The sequence below is a fragment of the Neolamprologus brichardi genome, chromosome 18 (assembly GCF_056152115.1).
Source record: "Neolamprologus brichardi isolate AB-2024 chromosome 18, ASM5615211v1, whole genome shotgun sequence".
NCBI classification, from domain to species: domain Eukaryota; kingdom Metazoa; phylum Chordata; class Actinopteri; order Cichliformes; family Cichlidae; genus Neolamprologus; species Neolamprologus brichardi.
In genome coordinates this window covers 13,220,960-13,244,431 of record NC_142121.1, presented here as the reverse complement: position 1 = coordinate 13,244,431, position 23,472 = coordinate 13,220,960, and the positions used below count along the sequence as shown (strand labels likewise).

Genomic DNA, 23,472 nt, shown 5'->3' with positions numbered 1-23,472 from the left:
CCCTTGTCAAAGCCAGGGGAATTGTCCATTTTGCTTTTATTACAGGTAAGTGAGGTAGGTTATGTTTTTGCATATTTCTGGTTGACATTTATTATTGCTTGTAAGCAAGAGCATCACTAGGGAGTAAAAACAGTTTTCAGCATCTTTCAGCAAAATGAGTCCACAGTTTTCAATCCCAGTGACATGCATGGTGCTGACCAGGAGCAGGACCGGGCTAATCTTTTTTTTTACTGTCACAAGGCTGAGCACCATGAAATTGTCTCCCCTGATGAATCTATAAATGTGGAGTCCCACTGTACTGTCCTTAGGCCTCTGATGGGGAACGTTCAGTAGTGAAAATGATGCGAACTGGAATGGGTGCCAGCGCACAGTGCATTAAAAACTTGCCAGATTTGCAACCATACCATTTCATCCACGTTGCAGATGTATTAATGACACCTTATACGTGATGTGTCTTCCACCATTTTTCAAGAAGACTGCAGCACAGCAACGCACTGCACACAGGGGGTCGACAAGATGTAAAATTGAGAAGTCATGAATACTTTAAAACCTGCTCTTCTTTCTGCTCCTCTCCCCACAGTCCAAAGAAATGCAGGTTATTGGATTTGAAACAAACAAACAAAAAGCCTGTTATCTCTCTGACAAACAGGCTCGCTGAGTGCAGGTAGAGTGTATTGAAAAAGAGAGAAAAAGCAACACCGAATCAGAAATGAGATTCAAGAAGTGTGATGAGATAGAACAGCTGGCCAGACAAAAAGAAAATAAGCAGAGCAGAAAAATAGCTCGCTAAGAAACTGGAAAAACATAACACATGAATGAACAAAGCAAGCAAATTAAATGGGAATATGTGTAGAGCCAACCCCTTAATGACACTGATGTTTTGACTGTTACCTGAGGTGACAGGAAGCAAAAGTTACATAAGCCTTCTTTTTAGTGTTGATATGAAAATCCAGTGAAGGTTATTGTATGCATTTGATTTGAAGAAATCCCAAGACAAAGATCCAAATCCATATGAATGCAAATAAAGTCTCTTTCTTGCAATAATACAGTAGAGAAGTTATTCAGTATTCCCTCTGCTTCAAAGAAGACGACACTGAGCTGACACTCAGACAGATCAATAAGACTCCCACCAGAAGAGTGGGCTGCTGACTGCAGGAGCCAATATCTCTATTTGCACTCAACTCACACATGCCAAGGCTAACTCAATGCCACTTTGCACCAAGCCACACAATCAGATAAATATCCCAGAGGTCTCCAGTTAACACTGAAATCTCTGTTTCAACAGCAGCAGTCTGGATTTCAGCTCCAAACAATCAGAAACTAACTGACGCAGGTTGGAAACGTACTTGACTTTGAATGCACGCTCCTGCTGTGGTGAGAGTGGTAAGAATGACAATGAAGATCTTGGGTCATTTTAACAAAATCGCTATGCACAGGCCTACATCTATGCATCCAGGCAAGCCCTGTCAGACAGAAGGATAACACTGACCTACCAAGCATGGTCAGGCCTTTCATTCAGACTGTATCTCTGCAGCTATTAACTAGATTTCTAATTTTGTGCACACTGTCTCAACAACTTTGTCTTAACAGACTTTGTTTTAACAAATATCAGGTGGATTTCTTTTAAGAGGACTAATAAAATCCTCATATAAAGAGTTTTTACCAAGTAACCTCATTGGAACAAAAATGGCATTTGCTCAGCCCTGTTGTGTATGATCACGGAAACAATAGCTTTTTTTCCCCAGTTGCATCCAAAGAGAACCTTTTCTTCATTTTATTGACCTGGCATTAAGACTTGCCCAGTGGAAACAGTTTCATCAGATGCTGTGGTTTTTAAATTGTCTGCAGTCATACATGATGAATGATGTGTATTGGGATTAAGCCATTAGGGTTAAATAACAAAGAAGTGGCTGGAGAGGCACGTGTACCTGCTAGTCACCAATCACCCAATGGCTACCAATTAAACTGCAGTTATAAAAAAAACCTTCACCTTATAGCTAGAGTGCTTTTGAAATTACAAATAAATGAAATTACTAGCTCATGCTCAACCACTCCCAATTGTATAAACATTCTTCAAAAATCTGTAAAAAAAAAAAAGCCCCCCAAAATGTATGATGGGAGTATAATAATAATAATGATAATAATAATCAACTTTTGACATTTGAGCAAGAGGGTTTCAAGGTGATTCAAGGTGATGTAATGGTTAACTTTTGAGGTTGGTTCTGGCTCCATCCGCCTTTCTATGTGGGTTTGGCATAGCTGTGACTTACTGCCACAAAAAACGAACAATTTTAGGTTCATTGGTGATTCTAAATTGGCCGTAGTTGTGGATGTCACCATACAGGGTTGCGTCTCTCTGTGAGAGCACTGTGCGGTGTCTGGGATAGGCTCCAACTCTCGTGGAAACTGGGGCTGGGTAAGGAGTTAAGAAAAATAACGAATGGATGGATGATTATGTGAATGTCAATTCTGTGCCAGCTGGAAGCCGTGCTCACCCACCCACCACCCTGATCTCCACATCCTTTGGTTTGAAGTGCTGTATGAGTGTAATCTCTCTAAAAATGGGTTTTTCGGCAGCCTTACCGTAACAATAAGTCCCCTTTCCTGGAAGTATTTGACCAGAGGAATGGTGTTTTGTTTGAAGTTGGTCAGACGGCGCTCAATGGCCTTGGGGTTGTCGTCAGGCCGTCCCTGCTGCTCGGCTCGTTTCTGCAGCCTCTCCTTCAAACGGTGGTTAGTGCAGGCCAGGAACACCACAAGGTCAGGAGTACAGATCTAGCAGGAGAGAAGAGAATATATTAACCAATACTGTAAATACTTTACCTCTCATAAAAGTCTTCATTTATATGTGATGGCCATAATTTGACCCTGTGGAACCTCAGAGGTGCTGACTCTTTCAAATCTCTGCGGTCCACCCAGGTCAGCCTCATTTTTAAATTCACTTCACTCAGGTCAAAATGATAAAAATGCAACTCATTCAAAAATAAAAGATCTGATCTTTCTAAGGTCTGAAGAGACAGTATATATACAGTGGGTATATATAGTGTGCGTACACAGAAATATTTCCTGCTTTTGAAATAAATCTACTTGAATTCCACTGGAATTCATTGCCTTGAGGATTTCAGCTTGTCACGTAGAAAATAGCCTGCGGCTGCGCCAGCGACGCCACAGTTTTAATACGGGTGGGATTATGACTCAGACAGGTTAATACTGTCCCCCCTCAAAAGAAGATGAGCACATAAGCTGCCACTCAGAAAGCTTTTCTTTGCATTATTGCTTTTGTGTAATAAACAGAGGAGCATGAAATCATAGATAAACTCAGCTAAAAATTAGCGTCTTTTGTGCGGGACTTAGATATAATCCAACAAGCAGCAGTTTTCATAATCATGTCAGTGGTTCTGTGTGTAGACAGGAGCCCGTTTGGATTTAACAGTTCAAGATAAATAACCCCATATCAGCCATATGTAAACAACACTATGATTGCTCTTACATACATTTGCGTATATAGATCACCACTGAGTGTTTTAATGCCATTAGTAATTACCAAAATATTTTTTTGTGTTTCTCTAATGGTTAGTCTGCCAGTATGGACAAGCTCTTTTATTGAAGCGATATTTGTTAATGGTTAAATATAATGATTGTTGTTATCCATGAATTTTCCGATTTATTTAAAAAAAAAAGTAGGTGGCAGCAGGTGGTCTTTTGACAAAATCATGCTTTGATTTAGATTTTTTTATGCTGTTTCTAATGATTGACAAGAAATAAGACTGCAAATAAGGAGTAATACGATCACATTCAACTTCTCTTTGTGGTTATCAGGCTTTTAATTTATCTACCTCAACAGCCCAGCTACAGAACATCCAAGCAGCCAGTGCATAAACAGAAAAGTTATTGCAAAGTTCAACGTTCAGTTTAAAGGATGTGGTCTGTGGTGCTCATGACCTGTTTTGTAATAGAAAAAGAAAGGTTAGTGTGCCAACTGAATTTGTGTCATTTAAACCTTTACAGCCTTGCAACCAAAAAAGGAGAGCGTAAGCAGAGCTAATCTTTTTAGCTCAAAATGCTGCAGTTGTCACTGTACAGTCGGTCAGCTCATTGTAATGAGTATGCCTGCCTCACAGTCCTTGCAGGTGACTATTTGCAATGTGCCCAGAACAATGAAACACTGTCACGTGAGTACATAAGGCCTAAATACACTAAGCAGTTAAAATTCAGGGATAACACAGATCAATTTCATGTGCTTTGGTGCAATTGAAAGTACACTGAAGAGACAGCAGCAAGGTAACGCTCATTCAAGCTGCACAGGCAGAGCAGCTACAGTATGTACTGTCACACGAAGGTTTGGAGCACTACTCAAGTCCTACAAAATAAAATCCACCAGGCAACTTGTGTACTTTTTTCTAGCCAAACTGTCTTGTGGGCTTCAGATACTGTTTCATTTTCATGCCATCAGTAGTGACAAGGACAGTAGCACCAAGAAAAACTAGAAAAAATATCAGTCAGGAGAAAGCAATGGTCTTTTGCACTCCCTCCAAAGCCATTGTCTTTTTGGGGATGTCCTTGTTTTTGTACCTGTTGTCACTTTCATTTGCAAAGCAGGTAAAATGGATTCACAATATTTTCTGCTTCCTAGCAGGACAGGACTATCCCTAAAATTTAACTGACTTTGTGTTATACTGTGAAGTGTTTTTGAGCAGTGTTTAAGCATACAGTATAACAAAATGTGGCTGTCATTGACAAGAAATCATCAGAGCGTCTTCTTATTTAAAAGAAGACTAAGTCTTCATTAGGTTAAAGTTCTATAGTTAAGTGCCTAAAATGTTAGGTACTGACTAAAACACATTTAACAGCTACCCCACCCTGTAAAGTGTGTAACTAACAAGTGCAGACATACTGTATCTGCCGGCCATTTAAAGATCACTGAAGGATACTTTTATCTGCATGACGTAAAGCATCATCAAAGTCAGGCAATTTAGTTTCTATGGTAGTTCTGACCTCCTCAGGTGTGACTCACAGAAGCGCTCAATATCCTCCTCGTCTTGTACCTGACAACCCACCACCAGTGGGAACCTTGCACTATATAAAGCCTGCACAGCAGTTTATAAGTTGTCTTGTAGTTTCCTCCAGCTTGTGTTTCACTTTGATGAAATGGACTTGATGAACACTCCAGAGTCTGCATTTCATCTGGCACAATGCCAGAGAACTAAAAATAGTCTGAACGATGATGCTTATCGAGGCACATGCCACTCCAGCAGTGCGACTCAGGCTCGAGTCTTATAGCCGCTGTTTGCTACGAGAACGTTTTTAGATAGATCTTTATTAAAATGGTTGTCGTCACGTCATACTGGAGTAAAAAGACATCATGTCAGGCTGTTTCAATGCAGTTCAGTAAGTGAATCTATCTGTTTTGCTTCAAGGCCAGGAAGCACGTGGAGGCTTTCTTTCCAACACGCACTCATACAGAGTCCTAAATAAGGTGCATAAGCAGGCTGATGCTGACCTGATGGCTGTGCCAAACATCACTGCTAATAACCTTTTAAGGATGTTCTGCTAAATGCACTCGATTGAAGGGAAAACAACAACAAAATCCAAAAAAAAAAAAAAAAAGGTTTTGAAAAAAACGATGGCTGCAATTGACGCAGCTTCCTGTTGTGCTGCAATGGAAAGTTAATATCTATCACAGAAGGTACATAAGACTGTTGCTGTATGCTAACAAATGGTTTTAGCATTTGAGGATTTTTGTTTGTTTGTTGTGATTGGATTTGTGTGCCATTTTATTAGGTTTTGTTTCTGGTTTATTGAGATAAGAAACTGATTTATTTAAATGAAAAATCTTGTTTCATACTTTTTCACATAATACTGCCTTACACAAAGAAACAGTTGAATATGGGCTCCAGTCCAGAGTGAACTTGGCTGCCTTGAGCTAATTTCATTCTCCTCTTCCTTTCTAAACATATGTAGCTGTAGACTATCAGGCGTCTCCATCTGTCTGTATAGACCCAATTGTTCTCGGGTGGTTTCCTCTTCATCCGCCCTGCATCTCTCATGGAGAGGAACAAATTTTAAATCTTTGACGTCTCCAGGAGCTTTCTAACCTATCTAAATGAATAGAACAAGACTGCATAGTTTAAATAAATGTCACCATATATGCTGTAGAAACTGGAGGATGACAACCGATTGCAGCTGAATCACTCGGTCTATAAAAGTCACTAAAACGAGGAAGCTGTCCAACAGAATCTCAAGTAAAAACCCAAAAGATTTTCCAGGAACACTAAAGCTGGCATTTTATTTTCTTTAAAAATGATGAATTGAAGATAGTTGCAGTTTCATTTCCTTTTATTTAACTAATTGCATAATGGGCTAATCCTTTAATTTTTCATCGAGTGTATTCTGCTGAACCTCAGTTAACATTAATTTTTATTGTTATACTGAGTCTTGCAGTTATTTCCTTGATCCACTGGATAATTGGTCTATAAAGCATAATAAATTATGCCAACTACATTATACCGCAGAACATTGTGGTTGTCTTTAAACGTCTCATGTCCAATCAAGAGTTACAAAATTCTAATTACTGCATGTGTGTTTGAATCACCCTCCATTACATTTACAAATTGGGCACTTTAGTACACCTTATTAGAAAGTACTGGACTGAGTATTATTTAAAGCACCTTGAGGCAACTGTTGTTATGATTTGGTGCTGTAAAAATAATACTGAATTGACTGAGATTTGGTGACTATGGAGTCCATTTGAGTACAGTGAAGTCATTGTCATATTTAAGAAACTATCTTGAGATGAACTGAGCTTTGTAAAATCAAGACTTAACAGACCAGGACTTGTTTTTAGTTTTTTGTTGTCTAGCTGAAGCTGTGTGACCCGTCCCTTAGTTTCCTGTTAGCTGATATGAGTAGAACAAGGTGTGGTCCTCTGCTGCTGCAGTCCATCTGCTTCTGCAAGTTCAGAGATGCTATTCTGCACAGAGAACCGCTGCTCTTTATCAGACCATCCTCTGTAAACCCCAGACATGGTTGTGTCCGGTGTATCAGCAGTTTGTGAAATGCTCAGACCAGCCTGTCCAGCGCCAGCAACCACATTCGAAGTCATTTATTTACATTTCTTCCTCATTCTCATGCTTAATTTGAATTTTTGCAGGTCATCGTACACAGATGAGTGTATACAAGACCAATAATGGCAGCAAAATCTAATTCTTGAGACCCATGAAATATCAAACATTGGACACTTTTCCTTAAGATTTTTTTAATAGATGATAAACAAAGAGTTCAACTAATCAATCTGTTACTGGGATAGAACAGAAAGCTGTCAAAAGTACGTGTGCTTTTATTTAAAAGATGATTTCTGCAACCATTAACTCCATTTTTGATTTTGTCACACAGAAAACTATAATGCCAACAAAGAAGAAACTTCAGTCTTTAACTGTAACCTGTGCAGATTCTGTAAATGTCACCCACCCACTTATCTTGCATATTCACAGTGGTTATGTGTCTAGATGGAAATTCACAGAAAACAAATTGTTTTGTTTTGTTTTTTGCTGCGGATGAAGAGAGCGGTGTAAGCTTGCTAAAAGAACAATTACATAACGTTAGTTTTTTTCCTTTTACTTCTCCTTAGACCAGGGAAGTCTCTGTCTTGCAGGAGGAGGAAGATAAAGAAATGCGCATTTGTAATACGCAGAAATTAATTATTCTCAGAGCAGAAAGTTGAGTTTCTTTCTGTTGTTTTTATAAGAACGAGCACTTACTGCAGTGTAGCTGCTGCTCTTTTTGCACTTTTTAAATACCCAGTATGATGGATGAGTATGGATTTACGAGACAAGATTCATGCAGGAAACTGATCGATAAACAATCAGAGACTTACGGTAGACACCCAAAATTGTGATTGATGTTCCATGACTATTTCAAACCAAAGCTGATAAATAGGTAGATGTGTGTGTTTAAGATTTAGGGACCTCTCCTAGCCAACTGACAGTGGCAAATAAAGAGACTGGCACTTTCATACTCAATAGGAGTATTTGCTAAATGGCTTGATGGGGCGATGAAGGGATAGATGGTCTCTCTGGGCAGCTATAAAGAGAGCAGGATTGCTGTGGTGGCCCAGAGGAGTTGCCCATAAATGGCTGCTGTGATGCTGAAAAGGGCAAAGTAGCAGCATGGGGTGAGTAATGAAAATGGATGCTGCAAGCCCTCAGAGGATCACTCAGTTGTCCCCAAGCTCACAGGCTCCCAGGCAATGTGGGATCTGAAAATAAAGTGCTGAACCTTTCAGAATATGAAGCTCAAAGCAGCACTGAGCCTGTCTGAAAGTATCAGAGTCAATTTTATCTCTTTGAAGGTCTCTTTACAACCAGATCAAACGTAATCAAAGTTTACAGATACTCATATTAAATGTGTGCACTGTCTCAAATAACGAGATCAGTGTTTGTGCAGATAATCCCTGTAAACCAAGAGCTCAGACGTCAGGCTGCTTTAAACATAAGGTTTCAGACAGTCGTTTCCCCACCGCTGTGAGTGCAGAAGCCCCTCCCACCTGCTGTTCCAACCTTCTGTTTATGAGTGGCAGCCAATTAAAATTCCTCGTAAGGGGAAGACGGGAGGAAGGGAGGGGCGCTATATGGATTGCTTCAGACAATTCGTATAACCTTAATAGGCTTAGTTTATGAACCTCAGTGTCCAAAAAATCTACTATGCGAGTTGAGTTTTTTAAGAGAGGGTAAAAGATGATATCAGATTGGCGAATCATCGATCAAGTATACAGTTTCAGGCGTACGATTACAGTATCAAGCACAGAAAGAGTGATAACTAAACAGCTCTTTGTTTATCGTAAGAGACGTGTGTTTTTTAGTCCTAGACCATATCCTGTATTTGACTCCCGAAATAGCCATGTCCATGTAAACACACTCACCTCTACTATTGGTTCATATTTTTCACACAACATTCATGTAAATCTTTGCTGTCAACAACTCTCACTGGGTTAAATTGTTTGTTAGGCAGTCATTTTATCAATATCTGTGTCTGTGAGCTAAAACTACCTGCCTCACCAATCCAAACTGCTGGAGTCTCCAGGCTCTCTGTGACTTTGTAACTGAGTGCGTAACTTGCTCTACGTCCTCCTCCTTCATCTTTAATCACAGCAGTCTCTTTCAGTAAATAAACCTTTTTTCCTCTCTTCTCTCTTTTTAAGCCCTCTTGGTCTAGAAGTGCTGTGCTGCTAATGATTATAAAGAGTTTTGAATCTTCAGCAACCCCACAGGGACGTTTAGCAGCAGCATGATACGACGCCTTGCATAACTCTTTTACAGCAGTTTTAGGTGTATCTGTATAGTACTGGCAGAGGGAAAATATTCTTAAAGGGAAGAATGTAACAAATAAAAAACATTTTTAGCCACTCGATTGTGAAGATATCCAGCAGACAGATCCGGTTTTTGAATTGTTCTTGAGCTAAAAATAAATCATTTGGGGATATCTATTTTGTGATCTTTGAGATAAAATAAACAGTTAATAATTAGATGTCATGGTCTAACTAAATAATATAATGCCTATGTACATCTTTTACCATACAAAATACTCCTTCATATATTGTCCATGTTTTGCCCATGTCTATATGTAGAAGTCTTAGGTAGCATCTTTTTTGTAATTTTTTAAAGTGGTCTTGAGTTCTCTAGGTTTTCTGATCGTCTTTCAAGTATTTCTTTGGACATTCATATACAAAGGACATCATGGGACGTTCAGCCAAATGGAGTACTACCACATTAGGTGGTACTGCACTGTAATGTAAAACAAGTTGAGCTGCATCGTGACGCCTCAAAACTACTGTTAGTACTTTACAACACCATCTGGAAAGTGTCTGACAAAGTGCTTCTTTTTTTTGTTGCATGGGGCAGCACGGTAGGGCATTGGTGCCCTACCGTGCTGCCCCATGCAACAAAAAAAAGAAGCAGGTTAACACTGTTGCCTCATAGTAAGAAGGTACTAAATTCCACTTTCTTCCTCCCAGAGTCCAAAGACGTTAGTGGGGTTAGGTTAATACGTGATTAGTGTGAGTGTGAATGGTTCCCTCTCTCTCTGTGTTTGGCATATTTGGATAGTAGTACTATATTATATTGTTTGAATAATTCCTACATTAGGTTCCCGGCATTCTGCTTTGCTTAAAAGCAAACCAGGATACACAGAAATACCACAGGTATTTCCAGGAAATTGTCAAACATTAAAGTTTGCTTTAATAGGTTATTACATGGTAAATAGAAACTGGCGGTTTTGCATTTTCCGGCTGTTTACTGCTTATTACACAGAAACTATCATGGATGTTTCCATTTATTAATTTAGAGCATTAAACATAATATTTACATTCTTGCTTTTAAGCAAAGCAGAATGCTGGGAACCCAAGGTAGGATCAACTCAAGAATAATAATATAGCAATAGTATCCAAATATTCTTAAACATCATCCAATATTAATCTTATTAATATGAGGTTATTGCAATCTAAACTGATGTTTAACTGAAACACTTCAGTGTGTGCATCTACTCACAGACAGCTTAAACACTTCCAACAAACTGGCTACAAACTGCCTGCTGCTCCCAGATGTCATAGTTAACTGCTGCACATGACATGGAATCGCATGAGTTACATTGTGCTCTGATGTGACCGCTGAATGATGCCAAATAAGTTATGTAAAAATGCTGAAAAAGCAACTGGAAACTCAGCTATATATTTGTTGATTTAGAAAAAAAGAAAAATTCCACGCAGTATCCTGCACCAAAGACGCCACGTCCCAGTGTCTCCCAGGATTACAGACCTGTGGCACTGACTTCCCATCTCATGAAGACCTTGGAAAGACTCATCCTTAACCAACTCTGACCTATTGTCAGGTCACATCAGGATCCCCTTCAGTTCACTTACCAGCCCCGTCTCGGAGCTGAGGACGCCATCATCTACCTGCTCAATTGTGCCTACGACCATCTGGGGAAGCCGGTGAGCACTGTGAGGATCACGTTTTTTGACTTTTCCAGTGCATTCATACCATCAGGCCAACACTCCTGGGTGATAAGCTGACAGCGATGCAGGTGGATGCCTTTCTTGTGTCTTGGATTGTTGATTACCTGACAGGAAGACCACAATTTGTGTGTCTTCAACATTGTGTGTCTGATAAGGTGATCAGCAACACAGAGGCACCACAAGGGACCGTCCTCTCCCCTTTCCTCTTCACCCTCTACACCACAGACTTCAGCCACTGGACAGAGACCTGCTGGCTTCAGAAGTTTTCACCAATGTTGTGGGGATGGAACTGGACTCCCTTAAGGTGGTGTCGGCGAGGCGGATGTTATCCAAGATAAGGACAATGCTGGACAATACCTGCCACCAACTCCATGACATGCTGGCCAGTCACAGGTGCATGTTCACCGAGAGACTGAGATTAGCCAAATGCACCACTGAACGACACAGGAAATCATTCTTGCCTGTGGCCATCTCCCTGTACAACTCCCCCATCTAATGCATAGATTTACAGTTTAGAGTAAAATGTCAATCATATTGATATTTAATCTTTGTAATATTCTGGATATTTATAAGTGAGCTGTTTGTATATATTAGAGCTATTTCTTATATTTTGTAACTTTGAAATATATATTTTTTATTTAATTTAGTTCAGTTTGTTGCTGTACTCATTGACTTGGAGCAACTGTAACCACATAATTTCCTTCCGGATTAATAGTGTGTTCTGATTCTGATGAAAAGCACCATTATTTTTTTCTTTCAGTGTAAAAAGTTGTAATGTATAAAAAATGACATCTTCGAAGAAATATGATTCATTGTTTAACATAAAAAGGTTCCATGTCTGAAAAGTAAAGTTAGAAGTGCCGTAAACCTGCATTCTTTTTAAGTCAGAAGGCGGTGACTCCTCTGGTTGCAAAGAGACGTCTATTCAGTCTGTCAGCTTGTTGATCTATGATCTAACTAAATAACATTGGCTCATTTTATAGACTATCATTCTCTTTAGAGTCAAGGGGAAAAAAACCAGAGCGCACCAAACCTCAAACATTAATTCCTGTAAACTCATTCCACCACAAACCCATTTGTTCTCATTTGTATGCCTCACCCTTCCTTCACTTTTCCCCTTTTTGTCAGCCTCTCTGAGACATATCGGGAAATTTGCCAGGCTGGGAGCCGCTACAGATTTTCAGTTAGACCTCTGCCATACTTTACCCTCTGCTGTAGCTCATCAATAAATGAGTATCATTCATATTTTGGGTTGGGGTTCTTGCTAGTGAAACATCCCTACTGGCAAGAAGAGACTAGATTTAGACAAGTGGGTGGAGTCCATCCATAGACCATACAGATCCACTGCACTAATAGACACCTGCTAATTAGTGTTAAATAGGATTCAAATTAAATACTAAGAAATTTTACTCTTGAAAAGTGGACTATAGAATTCTTGGGCAGCCTTGTAGTACAATCAGCTATATTTAAATCTTTAAAAAAATAGAAACACCTTAAATGCAGTTGAGAAGTTAATTGAATTGGCTTGTAGTCTGGTCGCTGATCATAACAATAAAAGCTTCAAGCCTTAAAACAAATACTGGTTATTGTAAACCCCAGGCCTGCCGCATGCTTGCATTAATATCTAGGTGGTCACCAGCTCACATCCAATCATTAAGGACTTTATGAATCGTTTCTGAGCGGTTGCTAAGACACGCTTATAAACAAAGCTGCATGGATATCTACCTTATGTAACATCCAGTAGACTTTCTCTAGTCCTGATCTAACATCAGTGTCTTTTTACAAACCGCCGTAAGCTATTTTAAATGACACTTAAATAACATTCTGACAATTAAAAAAAATTGAATCAGCTTAACTGAATTTCAGAGACTGCTGCTTATGAAAAGCGGTGATTTATAAGACTTCCGGGCCGTGAATGTGAAAATGCCTATTAACACACAAATGTGTGGCAACATAGATGAGTTAGCCAGTAACTGTGAGTTTACTGAATTGTTTACACATTAGCAGATGTGATCTGCTCCATGTTTGGAACAGCTGGAAACACACTTATAGCTCAGTTTTGAGGTGTATCGAAGAAGGGAGGAGTATGCGATTGTGTGGGTGTTGCCTGGTTAGCACTGATTCTCTGCACGAGCCAGCCACGTGTATCCTCTTGTTTATGTGTTTTGTTTCCTCCGGCAGCTTTCAGACAGGGAGCTCGTACTGAGTGGAATCTGCTGTCAGGCGCAGCGGACTGGGGAGACGACAGCAACCTCATTATGAGCTATTATTACACCCAAACTCGGCCTCTTCACAACAACAGGGAGAGAGGGTACAAAAACCAGAGAGGCAAGACGATATAACAAAGACATTCGAGTGGGTTAGATATCCACAGTGGTTACTGTGATGGGCCCACAGAAACCCCTCACAATGCCTGAATGCTTGTTGTTCAATAAATCTGGCATACTTGGAAAATCATCTTATTATCTAATCAGAAGTTCACAACTGTGGAAATGTTGTTCTCTTGTGAGAAAAAAAAGAAAAAGATCTTAAGGGACTTTCAGGTAAAAGTTAAATATATAAAACAAAACTAAACTGTATGTTAATCTGTGACCTGAACGAAATGAAAGTAATATGAAATCTCATTACAACGCTCTGCTGAGAAACCTTGGGTTCTGGCATTTGTTTGAAATTTACTTTCACATACCGTATACCCCAGACTAGTCCCTCACCCCACAGTCTCCCCCAGTGGGGAAACACATCTTGAAACAGTGCAGAAATCCACAAAGAGCTCAAAGCTTTGACACGGCCTTGAAACTTGCCAGATCCCAATCTAATTTAGCATCTACCCAGGTCCTGTCTCCATGCGTCGACCAGGACAGTTTCAAAGTTGTGGCTGACTGGTGCATATTTAAAGCTTCTAAGATGCTTCTACGATACTTTCTGCACAGCTGGCTGCAGAAAGAAAAAGCTGTGGATCACTTTTTATATTACAGTCGTTACTAAGGAATTTATTGAGTGCCATGGCCGACCTAATTCATTTATCGCTGATGAGTAGCAAAAATACACAGTTGAAGATTAATATATATAAGCAGTGATGATTCGTATATAGATATATAGACAGAGCATTTTCTAACTGATTCCTAATGAGCTATTTTAAAGTATCATAACATCATGTATAACTAAACTACAGTAAGTTTCCCAAATAAACCAAAGACAGTACAGAAAAATTTGAGTACTCAGTGGTATAATTAACTAATGAGCTATTACTTTTTTATGGAAGCTGTTCCAGAGACACCCAGGATTACCTCTGAAATATTATTTTATAGTCTGTTCATACACTTCATAGTATTTTATATCATGGTTTTTATTCAAATTTGCTGACTATGAGGTAGTTTTATAACCGAGTGTGAAGCTCGGGTAGTAAACTCAGCATTGATATATCATATCCGTTTACCTGTAAGTTGATTTAGCGATAGAAAGCTGCTTATTTATACTTCCAGAGACATGATCAGACTTGCTTGAGTCATGTCAGGGTGTGTTTGGTGAATACAAGTTCAGTATTGTCTTTTAAATGAAATGATTTTTATTAGATGTTTCACAAGATTCACAAGTCTGTGTCAGCTCAACTAAAAGAATACAGTGCAGCCCAAGCGTGGGACCAAAGTCAGCTAAACAAAGACGAAGAGAGCGGCAGCTTGAACTGCTAATTGTCTGTAGGTTTGACACTCAGAGTGACAGTGATCGTGTTAAACTTGTTTTTAACTGAGTCGGTAGCACACTGTGACTAATGCCATGCAACTGAAAAAAGAAACGGTGACGTCTGGGATGACAAAATAAAAACTGTTTTGGTTTGTGCTCGACTTCATGTAAGCATGTTTTTATATATTAAGTATGGTTGTCTCTTTCTTCTGTATTTATAGGTTATATCTTTTTGCATGCACTCATGTGCTAATGCACATTTGTTGTGTGTCACAACCATGTACGTTCATGCACTTTCATGCTTTGACCTCTTTGCAGTTTTATGCATTTGCCTGTTTATTTCACTGTACATGTAAATACAATTTTGCATATTTCAGTGTGTATGAAGCACGTTTGCTTGCGTGTCTGCATATAAAAAAAGGCAATAGGAAAACATAGTGCCAGAGACAGAAATGGTCTTTTGGACCATTTGTTACCCTAACTGAAGAGAACAGCCTCTGTAGAGCCACATGACTGGCTGTGGCTGTCTACAATGACAAGCCATTTGGATGTGTTGACTGGAAAGATGACGAGATAAAGCTCCACACTATCTTTCAGTAAGTGGCGCTTTCAAAAGAGTCCCATCTGGTTTACCCTGCAGGAGCCCAAAAAAACACAAATTTAATCAACCATTCTGTGCTTCTGCAGTTTTGTAGAGAGTACTAACGCTGTTTGATAGTTACAGAATATTCACAGGCTGCATCAAAGCTTCCTTACGTGACACACCGACAGCACATGCTGTCATTGATTGAGGCTCTTGCTGCTGCACTGATCATCAAACCTGGTGAAACTTTTGGTGCAATCTTATGTCCAAAGGTACAGCAGAGTTGTTGCTGGACAAATAACAAATCACACTGTGAGAATTGTTCAGACCTCACAGTTTTTCCATAAAGAGTCAAAAAATATTTCCAGCAGCAACAAGAAAAAAAAAAGGTTGCTTTATGTATTAAATTTGCGGTAAAATGTTTGATAGAAAGGCCAAAAAGTTTTTTTAAATTAAAAATGGTGTTCAGGTACATTGAGTATCTTCATGGTACATCCAATAAAAACATAACCTTTGAGAAGGAGGTAATGTTTTTTGTAGTGTTTGCATGTGTGGGTGTGTGTAACTGTTGACACGATAGCTTGAAAAGTTTTAAAGTAATTCTGATAAAACTTTGATGAGTAGAGCGGGGTCATGCTAACAATCCATTAAGATTTGCCTTACATCCACCAAGGACTTCAAGGTCAACTTATTGATCTGTTGATCGCATAACTTGCATCATGCATCATGCATCAACACAGCAATAAAACGGCATAAAGTTGAAATCAGTCTATCATTAGTCAGTTTCCTACTGAATGGAGTCAAGCTGGCAATTATATGCAATCTGTTTGTAATAATACTGTAAAATAAATGAGCAGGAATTGCAAATCTGGTCTCGCCTGTTCTGAATCAATCTACATAAACCAAAGTTCACAATAAGTATTGCATTCAGAGTCCAGCTGAACCATCATCGATCTGAAACAAAATAATAATAGAATGTGACATGAAGCTACAGGATCTTGTGTTTGGTGTTTTTCTCATGTTTTATGGCCCAAAAAAGTAATAAAATAAATGAAAAATTAACATATAATATTCTTGTATGATATACTGACTTGGTGGTGACAAGGTGAGACTTTAATCATTCTTTTTTGTAAAATGTCTTCTTGAAATGTTAATCCTTTCCAAGTAGGACTTGAAAGTCTGATGTCCTTCCGTCTTGTTCCCTGTAATGCAGCTAAAATTGCTGACATTACAAGGTCAGGATTATCTTCTACTGACCTCAAAAGGCCCATAAACGGCTCTAAAAGTCACTCAGCGCTCATTAAAAAGCTGATAAATCTTAAGTGAGTTTAATAGTGATTAAGAGCATTAGTCCCACTAAAAGCAATCGACTGTTTTGTGACACACAATTGGCCACTCAGCTGTAGAGCCAGACTTTCCATTAGAAGCGCAGAGGGAAAAAAAGCATACACAAGCTGTATCCCAGCATCCATGTTTCCAGAATATTTGTACTATTTATCATCTTCATATCAACCCTGATGTTTTCAAAAAGGGAACAGCATGGTGGTGTGGCTGTAAGCCTCACAAGCAAGAAGGTTCTGGGTTCGAATCCAGTCTGGTGTCTCTCTGTGTATTGTCCCTGTGTGTTTGGGGGTTCTCTCCGGGTACTTAGGGTACTTAGTACTTAGTTGATTATTGTAAGTTGGATGTAGGTGTGAATGTGATTATGAATGGTTGTCTGTCTCTATGTGTTTGCAATAAACTGGTAACCTCTGTAGGGTATACCCTGCCTCACCCTGGGATAGACTCCAGCACCAGAATTGGATAAGTGGAAGAAGATGGATGGATGGCTTTTCAAAGCATTTCATGACTTCCCATAAAATTCCTTCTTTAAGTACTGCAGTTTCTAGAAGATAAAGCCAAAAAAACATCATCAACTTCCAAGACCATGAACCAGTCTGCCAGTCAGAACGTCTTCAGAGTTCCTGCTCAGTGAGCTGTTACCTGTTCATCTGAAGAACATTGAACAGTAGCAGGACAGCAAAATGGTAAATAGCTGATCAGAAGCTTGATAGGGCCTGGTGTGAACTTGAGGTCCGTGATAATGTCAAATATCAAACACTAGGTGGGTGACAAGCAAAAAGGCAGACACTGTAGAAACACTTACTGTTTTAATAATCAAAGAGAAAATAAAAATTACACAAATTAGTTCAATCAGTACCTTTAAAAACTGATCTCTTTAACATTGAACTCTGCCTCTCAGCAAGAATTTCATAAAACTGGAGAGAGGCAGAAAGGCAGGAAAAGGAAGCACCAATAAACTGGACCTGAGAAAAATCACTAATGCCAACTACACTCCCATAATTCTATCACGTGGAGAGCAATAATCAGCTCAACAAGTACTACAACACCATAAATGAAAAATAATGATGGGAATGTAGTAAAAGAACAGATGACATCAGCTTCCAGCATTACAAAAAAGCGAGAGAGGACCAAAACATCTTTCAGTGTTTGTAGACTTCAGGGTCAAAAAAAAGCAAAACATAAGAAAAACTAAACTTAAAAAACCCTTAATTTGTCTTAGATTGCAGCAAAATAAGTAAATTGCACTCTTGTAAAGGACCCAGTCATAATATTCTTAGTGAACAATTTACCTGCTAACTTGTATATTTCTGCCATGTTAGAGTTTATTAATGAAAAGAGCCAGAGGACGCTGCTCGCAACGCATTAAGTTGAGTCTGTGCCTCAGCACTAAATTCCCACACCAATGACGGCAATGCACCATTAGAGTTGTTACCACAAGCATCCACTTATCCACTTTTAACAAATTATGAAATACGAACAATAACTGTCATCAAAACCTGAAGAGGATTTCAGTTTGACTTTTGTCATATGCAGCTTTCTAATGCAAAAGAGATGCAAAAATAAACTTTAATCAAAGGCAATTGGAAGAATGCTAATTTGGATGTGACAACTTAAATATTTAAGTCTTAAAAACCCTCATAATGGCCTGTTGTCGCTGTGTAGCTCCTGATATTTAGCATATCAAACTGACGTAGATTTACTCAAACCACTAAGCCATGATACGCTCAACTCTTTTAGTGTTGGAGATGAACTAGACAGGAAACGGTCGGTGCGTCGAGAAAACAACCAGCTCATTTACATACTTGGCTCGTAGCAGGTGCCTACTTGAATGGCTCTTTGTGTGTGTGTCAGACACACAGACAACAATTTTCACTGTGTTTCCCTCACAAAATAAACACAGTGACTTTGAAACTCATCTGGTGGAGCATGTGTGCCTGTTAGTCACAGACTGAAACAAAGGAAAAACATAGAAATATAATGTTGTCCCATCTACAGCAGAGTTAGAAATAGTAATCTTGAAATTTGAATCAAGACAATAAAATAGCAATGGTGATGTGCGCAGTTAAATTACCAAACAGATGTAATTGTAATTAGTTATTTAATAAAAAAATGTGTCATTTGATTACAGGCACTAATCACAACACCGCCAAGGAAGAACCAAACACTGCAGTTCCTCAAATGACCACTTGATGCTTTCATTAAAATGGAGTAATTTAATAATATATATATTTTTAAACTTTACATATGAAATGAATGTTTTACAAACTGGTGCAAGAAACAGTTTTAATCTTTGTATCTAATGTCTCTAGCACTACTATTTGTGCTATAGACATTTAAATGGTTTTGGAAAGTTAGGGAGACAAACTTTATGGGGATATTTGATGTATCACAGCAGCACAAAGCATTCACAAGATGTGCACTTTACATTGCTGTAACTCCTCAGCCATTTTAGCCCAGAGGTAAAAATCTAAATGGTTCATGAAAGATGAGAATTATTTTGTAATTTTAATTAGTCAAAATTAGAAAAGGCACCCAGGCATCCTGTGTAATACTTGGGCGATAAAGGGTTAAGGCTTAGAGTTTTTTCACTTTACCTAATTTGCATCACTGAACTGACTCTCTCGAATGAGTTTATAGTGTTGGTTTGTTTCACAGTAAGATTAATGCAGATATGTGACAAATAAACTGAACTAATGTGTTCTTAACCATTATTAATTCTGTATTAATACCAGTATACATTTTTATGTGATATAACAATGTGATATTGCAGCATGCTTTTACGTTCGCTAGTGTGCACAAGAGAAGGGCGACCAGACATGTATAAGAGCAAGAAAAGCAGGACATGCATACAAATGTCATATGCAGTGCAATCAAATTTCCCCACTGGGGCAAATAAATGAATAATAAAATCCATGCTATTCGATCCTTTATTTTAATATATTTGGGTGCCACTGGATGTAACGCTGTGTCACTACTCCTGCTTTATAACAACGCAACTGCGGCTGCTGGCATCTTGTTTCAATAGACTTGCGCTTCAAATTAGGAAGCGTGTCATCAGTGACTGTAGCTCATTAGAAAAGAAGGATGGAAAATGCCCTTCGTTCACTTGTACTTAGAAATGCTGCTGACTGCAAGCTGCAATCATTAATAAAACATTTTTCAGTATTTCCTTTCCTGTATTGCTCAAATATTATATCATTTTGAGGCTATGTCACCCACCCCCACTAACAGACCCTCAAGAAGTTTGTGCTCTAGTTTTGCTGTGTGGTAGTCTAATATTTTTCAGTCTGTTGCTTAGTGCTAATGAGAAGGCATCTGCCAGAAAGTCTGTGGATATAGCTTGCCAACCAAGCTTGCTGTCATTAGCCGATAACTTACACAGTTTGCACACAGTATAAAGACAAAATGCCCCTTGTGCGATTAAACACAGCAGGTATGAAAGGGTTGTTGTGTACTGCACATGAGACAAAGTGACTCTTTTATATAGAGAGTCAATGAAACATGAAAGCAATTTTCATAACTCAAAGAAATATAAAATTGTCTAGCAAATCTCCAAACACAAAAAAGACTCTTTATGTTTGCAGATTAGATGTGACAGATAGTTTAAGCCTAAAGGCTGCAAAATTAAGATTTATGTAAAATGACTTAAGTTATAAACATGAAAACAGCATCTGAACCCAGGATGAACAAAGCAATAGAAAAGGGTGTCAAACATAAGGCCCAAGGGCCAGAATTCGCTTGGCAAAGACTCCAAGCTGGCCCACTGGACGTCTTTGGAAAATGTGAAGAACAGTGTCAGCATTAAGCCAACAGAACCTTTTCTTTAAATTTACACATGTATTTCTAACAGCTTTAGTCAAAAGAGCCATGCTGACAGAATTATTCAGTTACTGCAGCAGCATTTATTTAAATGCTGAAATTGCTCTTTCTTTTTCTTATGTAAAAATAACTCAGGGATTAAATGTGGAGTTAAGCCTAATTACACTGACAGAAAGAGGAGTTTTACTGGTCTGGCCCACAATGTAAAATAATTTGGACATTCGTGCATTAGAGGATAAATGAGACTCACCTGGTCCTCAAAGGACAGGGCCTGTCCGACGTCCCGAGGGAAGCCATCTATGACGATACCGTTAGCATCCGGGATCTTCATAATCTTCTGCTTTATCTCAGTTATTGTCGTCTCCTGCAAATCATCAAAAGCAACATGATTCATAATTTTCATCACTTGGTGCAGGGAGCTCATTAGATTTTTAACCAATACAAACCAAGGTTATTATCGTTAACGAAAACTAACGAAATAACGAAAACTAGAAGTGAAAAAACATTTTCGTTAACGGAAATAAAAATAAAAACAAAAAAAGGAAAACTAACTAACATTAACTGAATTTATAGCAAAAATGTGTTTAGTTTTCATTGATGTGTGCGTGTCATACAATAGTCAAGGGTGAAAATGAAGTTTAGTTTCCAGATTTTTTTCTTGCTGTGTCTCATTATGCCAGCAGGTGGCAAGTACGTTAGTCGAGTCGTCTGTGTTGCTGCTCCGTCCACGCGCAGAATCATGTCAGGAAAAGTCGGAAGAAAGCGCCAGAGTCCATTTTGGGATTACTTTGAATATGACTGTGTTTTGGATAAAGCAAGTGTCTTGTAGTGGAAAAACAGACAAATTATGAGGGACATTTCTAAAGGGAAAAAAATCCCACAAACCTTAAAGTGCACTTGAAAAGCTCACACAAGAAGGCTAACCTAGCTTACCTTGAGAAGGTAAGGGAGCACACTCAACCCTCATCCCCAGAAAACAGAAGCTAACCCCAGGCAAGGCAGCGTGATGCATCCCGAGACAACAGGACGGGGATATCTACACAACTGTGTGAGTCAATTGCCTTCAAAAAGTTTATCAATTCACTTGAACCAAAATTACGAACACCCGGTGCTGCGAGAGTTAATAGTCTCATTGGGGCCAAGATATACATTTTATAGTTGCCTGGTATCAATGGTTGTTCATCTGCCTTTATTTATTTATTTATTTATTTAAAGAACCCATAGGTGGGAATGTGAGTTGTCTGTCTCTGCGTGTTAGCCCTGCGACAGACAGGCGACCTGTCCAGGGTGCAGGGTATGGTAGCTGGAATAGCAACATACCCAAGGATAAGCAGAAGAGAATGACTGATATGATGAAACTGGGATTTTGTTACACTTAATTATTGCAAACACAACTAAAACTATAACTGAAACTAATCAAAACTAAACTGAAACTAAGGATTTTCAAAAAAAATTAAAACTAAACTAAACTAGCAAACAATTGGTAAAAACTAATTAGAACGATATAAAATTGAAAATCTGAAGTCAAAACTAAATAAAAATAAAAACTAATGAAAATTGCAAAACTATTAAAACCCTGATACAAACTGAGTAATTAGCCACTGCCTTGGTGTCCAAAAGCATATTTAACTACACTCACATCTGAGATGCCAAACAGTGAAGAGAAAGACATTGCAATTACAGAGTTACACAATTTACGGTTGTGATTATAATTCAGAGATAAAAAGATTAATTTTATCAATGGCTTTTGCAGTTTCTCGTGTAGATTCATCAGCACTGTAAATCTGACAAATAATGAAGGGTATCTGATTTGGAGCCATAAATACGGTGAATGAAAAATCCACTATATCATTCATCTGTTCATCCAGCTGTTGTTTAATATTTCTGAATGCAGCTGAATGACTCTGTTGAGAAGTCCTGAGGTCAGAGCGTGCCAGCATCTTTTAGCATCACTTGCTTCCTCTTGGCTGGAGGAGGTCAACATGTTTGAACGTATTTCTCCAGGCAGAATGCACCACATGATACGACAGAGATACACGAGCAATGCTCAGAACTAAAAATAACACGAACAACACAGACATTTAATTTCCCTCCGACTGCAGAGTGTGAGCGGCAGCCTGACAGACTACGCAGAGATAAACCTAATCTAGATTCCATAAACCAGATGAATGTATGCTTGTAAGACTAACTCAGAGGATCTGATCTAAGAAAAGCCCTCTGAGCCGCTGTCTCGCAGCAGAGCTCTCGCAGGAATGCGAAGCATCAAACAATTCACCTGCAGCTGCACAGACTCTGGATGCAAAATTACTTCTGTTCAGCCATTTGTTATTTGCAATATACACGGCAGACTCTGAGTAGCTTTCTAAATAGTGCAGAATAGACTGAGAATAAATAAATGTTTCTCATTCCGTGCTCACTAACAGATCTGGTGTTGCATGATTAGAATTTCCACATCCATCAAATATCATGCATTTTATTATAGTGTTTCCAACATGTCAATTACAATGTAAGAGACACCTTGTTTGTTCTATTTTTGGTGGAACTAGTGCATGCATTCATCACAGTGCACTGTGTAGCTAATGGAGAGTGATTTCTAACTAGTTTAAAGTGGACCTATTATTCTCATTTCCAGCCCCATATTTTCATTCTTGGATTTGACTGGAGTAGCTGTGCATGTTTCACAGTTCAAATTAATCATCTCTGTCTGTGTGCCCCAGGGTGGCTGTGGCTACAATGTAGCTTGCCATAACCAGTGTGTGAATGTGTGCGTGAATGGGTGGATGACTGGATGTGTAAAGCGCTTTGGGGTCCTTAGGGACTAGTAAAGCGCTATACAAATACAGGCCATTTACCATTTACCATTCATCTTGTACTGGCTTTTGGTGCAGTCCCTCAGATCAGCCACTTTGTGAAACAAACCATTTTAGCTCGTCTAACTTTAGGAGATTCTTTTACCACAATGCACTGCAGCACAGAAATAGCTCTTGAAACATTAAAGCTGGAAGTACATTATTGGGGAACAGGATAAAAGAAAAAC

At 38.8% G+C, this 23,472-nt stretch overlaps 1 protein-coding gene across 2 annotated transcripts in view; it reads right to left on the bottom strand.

Moving 5' to 3' along the window:
* Nucleotides 1–23,472, bottom strand: part of ak5 (adenylate kinase 5) — a 110,079-nt gene that overhangs the window by 69,963 nt on the left and 16,644 nt on the right. For both annotated transcript variants that reach the window (XM_006792327.3, XM_006792326.3), the window contains exons 5-6: nt 20,686–20,799; nt 2,584–2,775 (exon numbers count right to left, since the gene is read on the bottom strand). In XM_006792327.3, the coding sequence (XP_006792390.2) occupies nt 2,584–2,775; nt 20,686–20,799 (306 nt within the window). The remainder of the gene's footprint in view (nt 1–2,583; nt 2,776–20,685; nt 20,800–23,472) is intronic.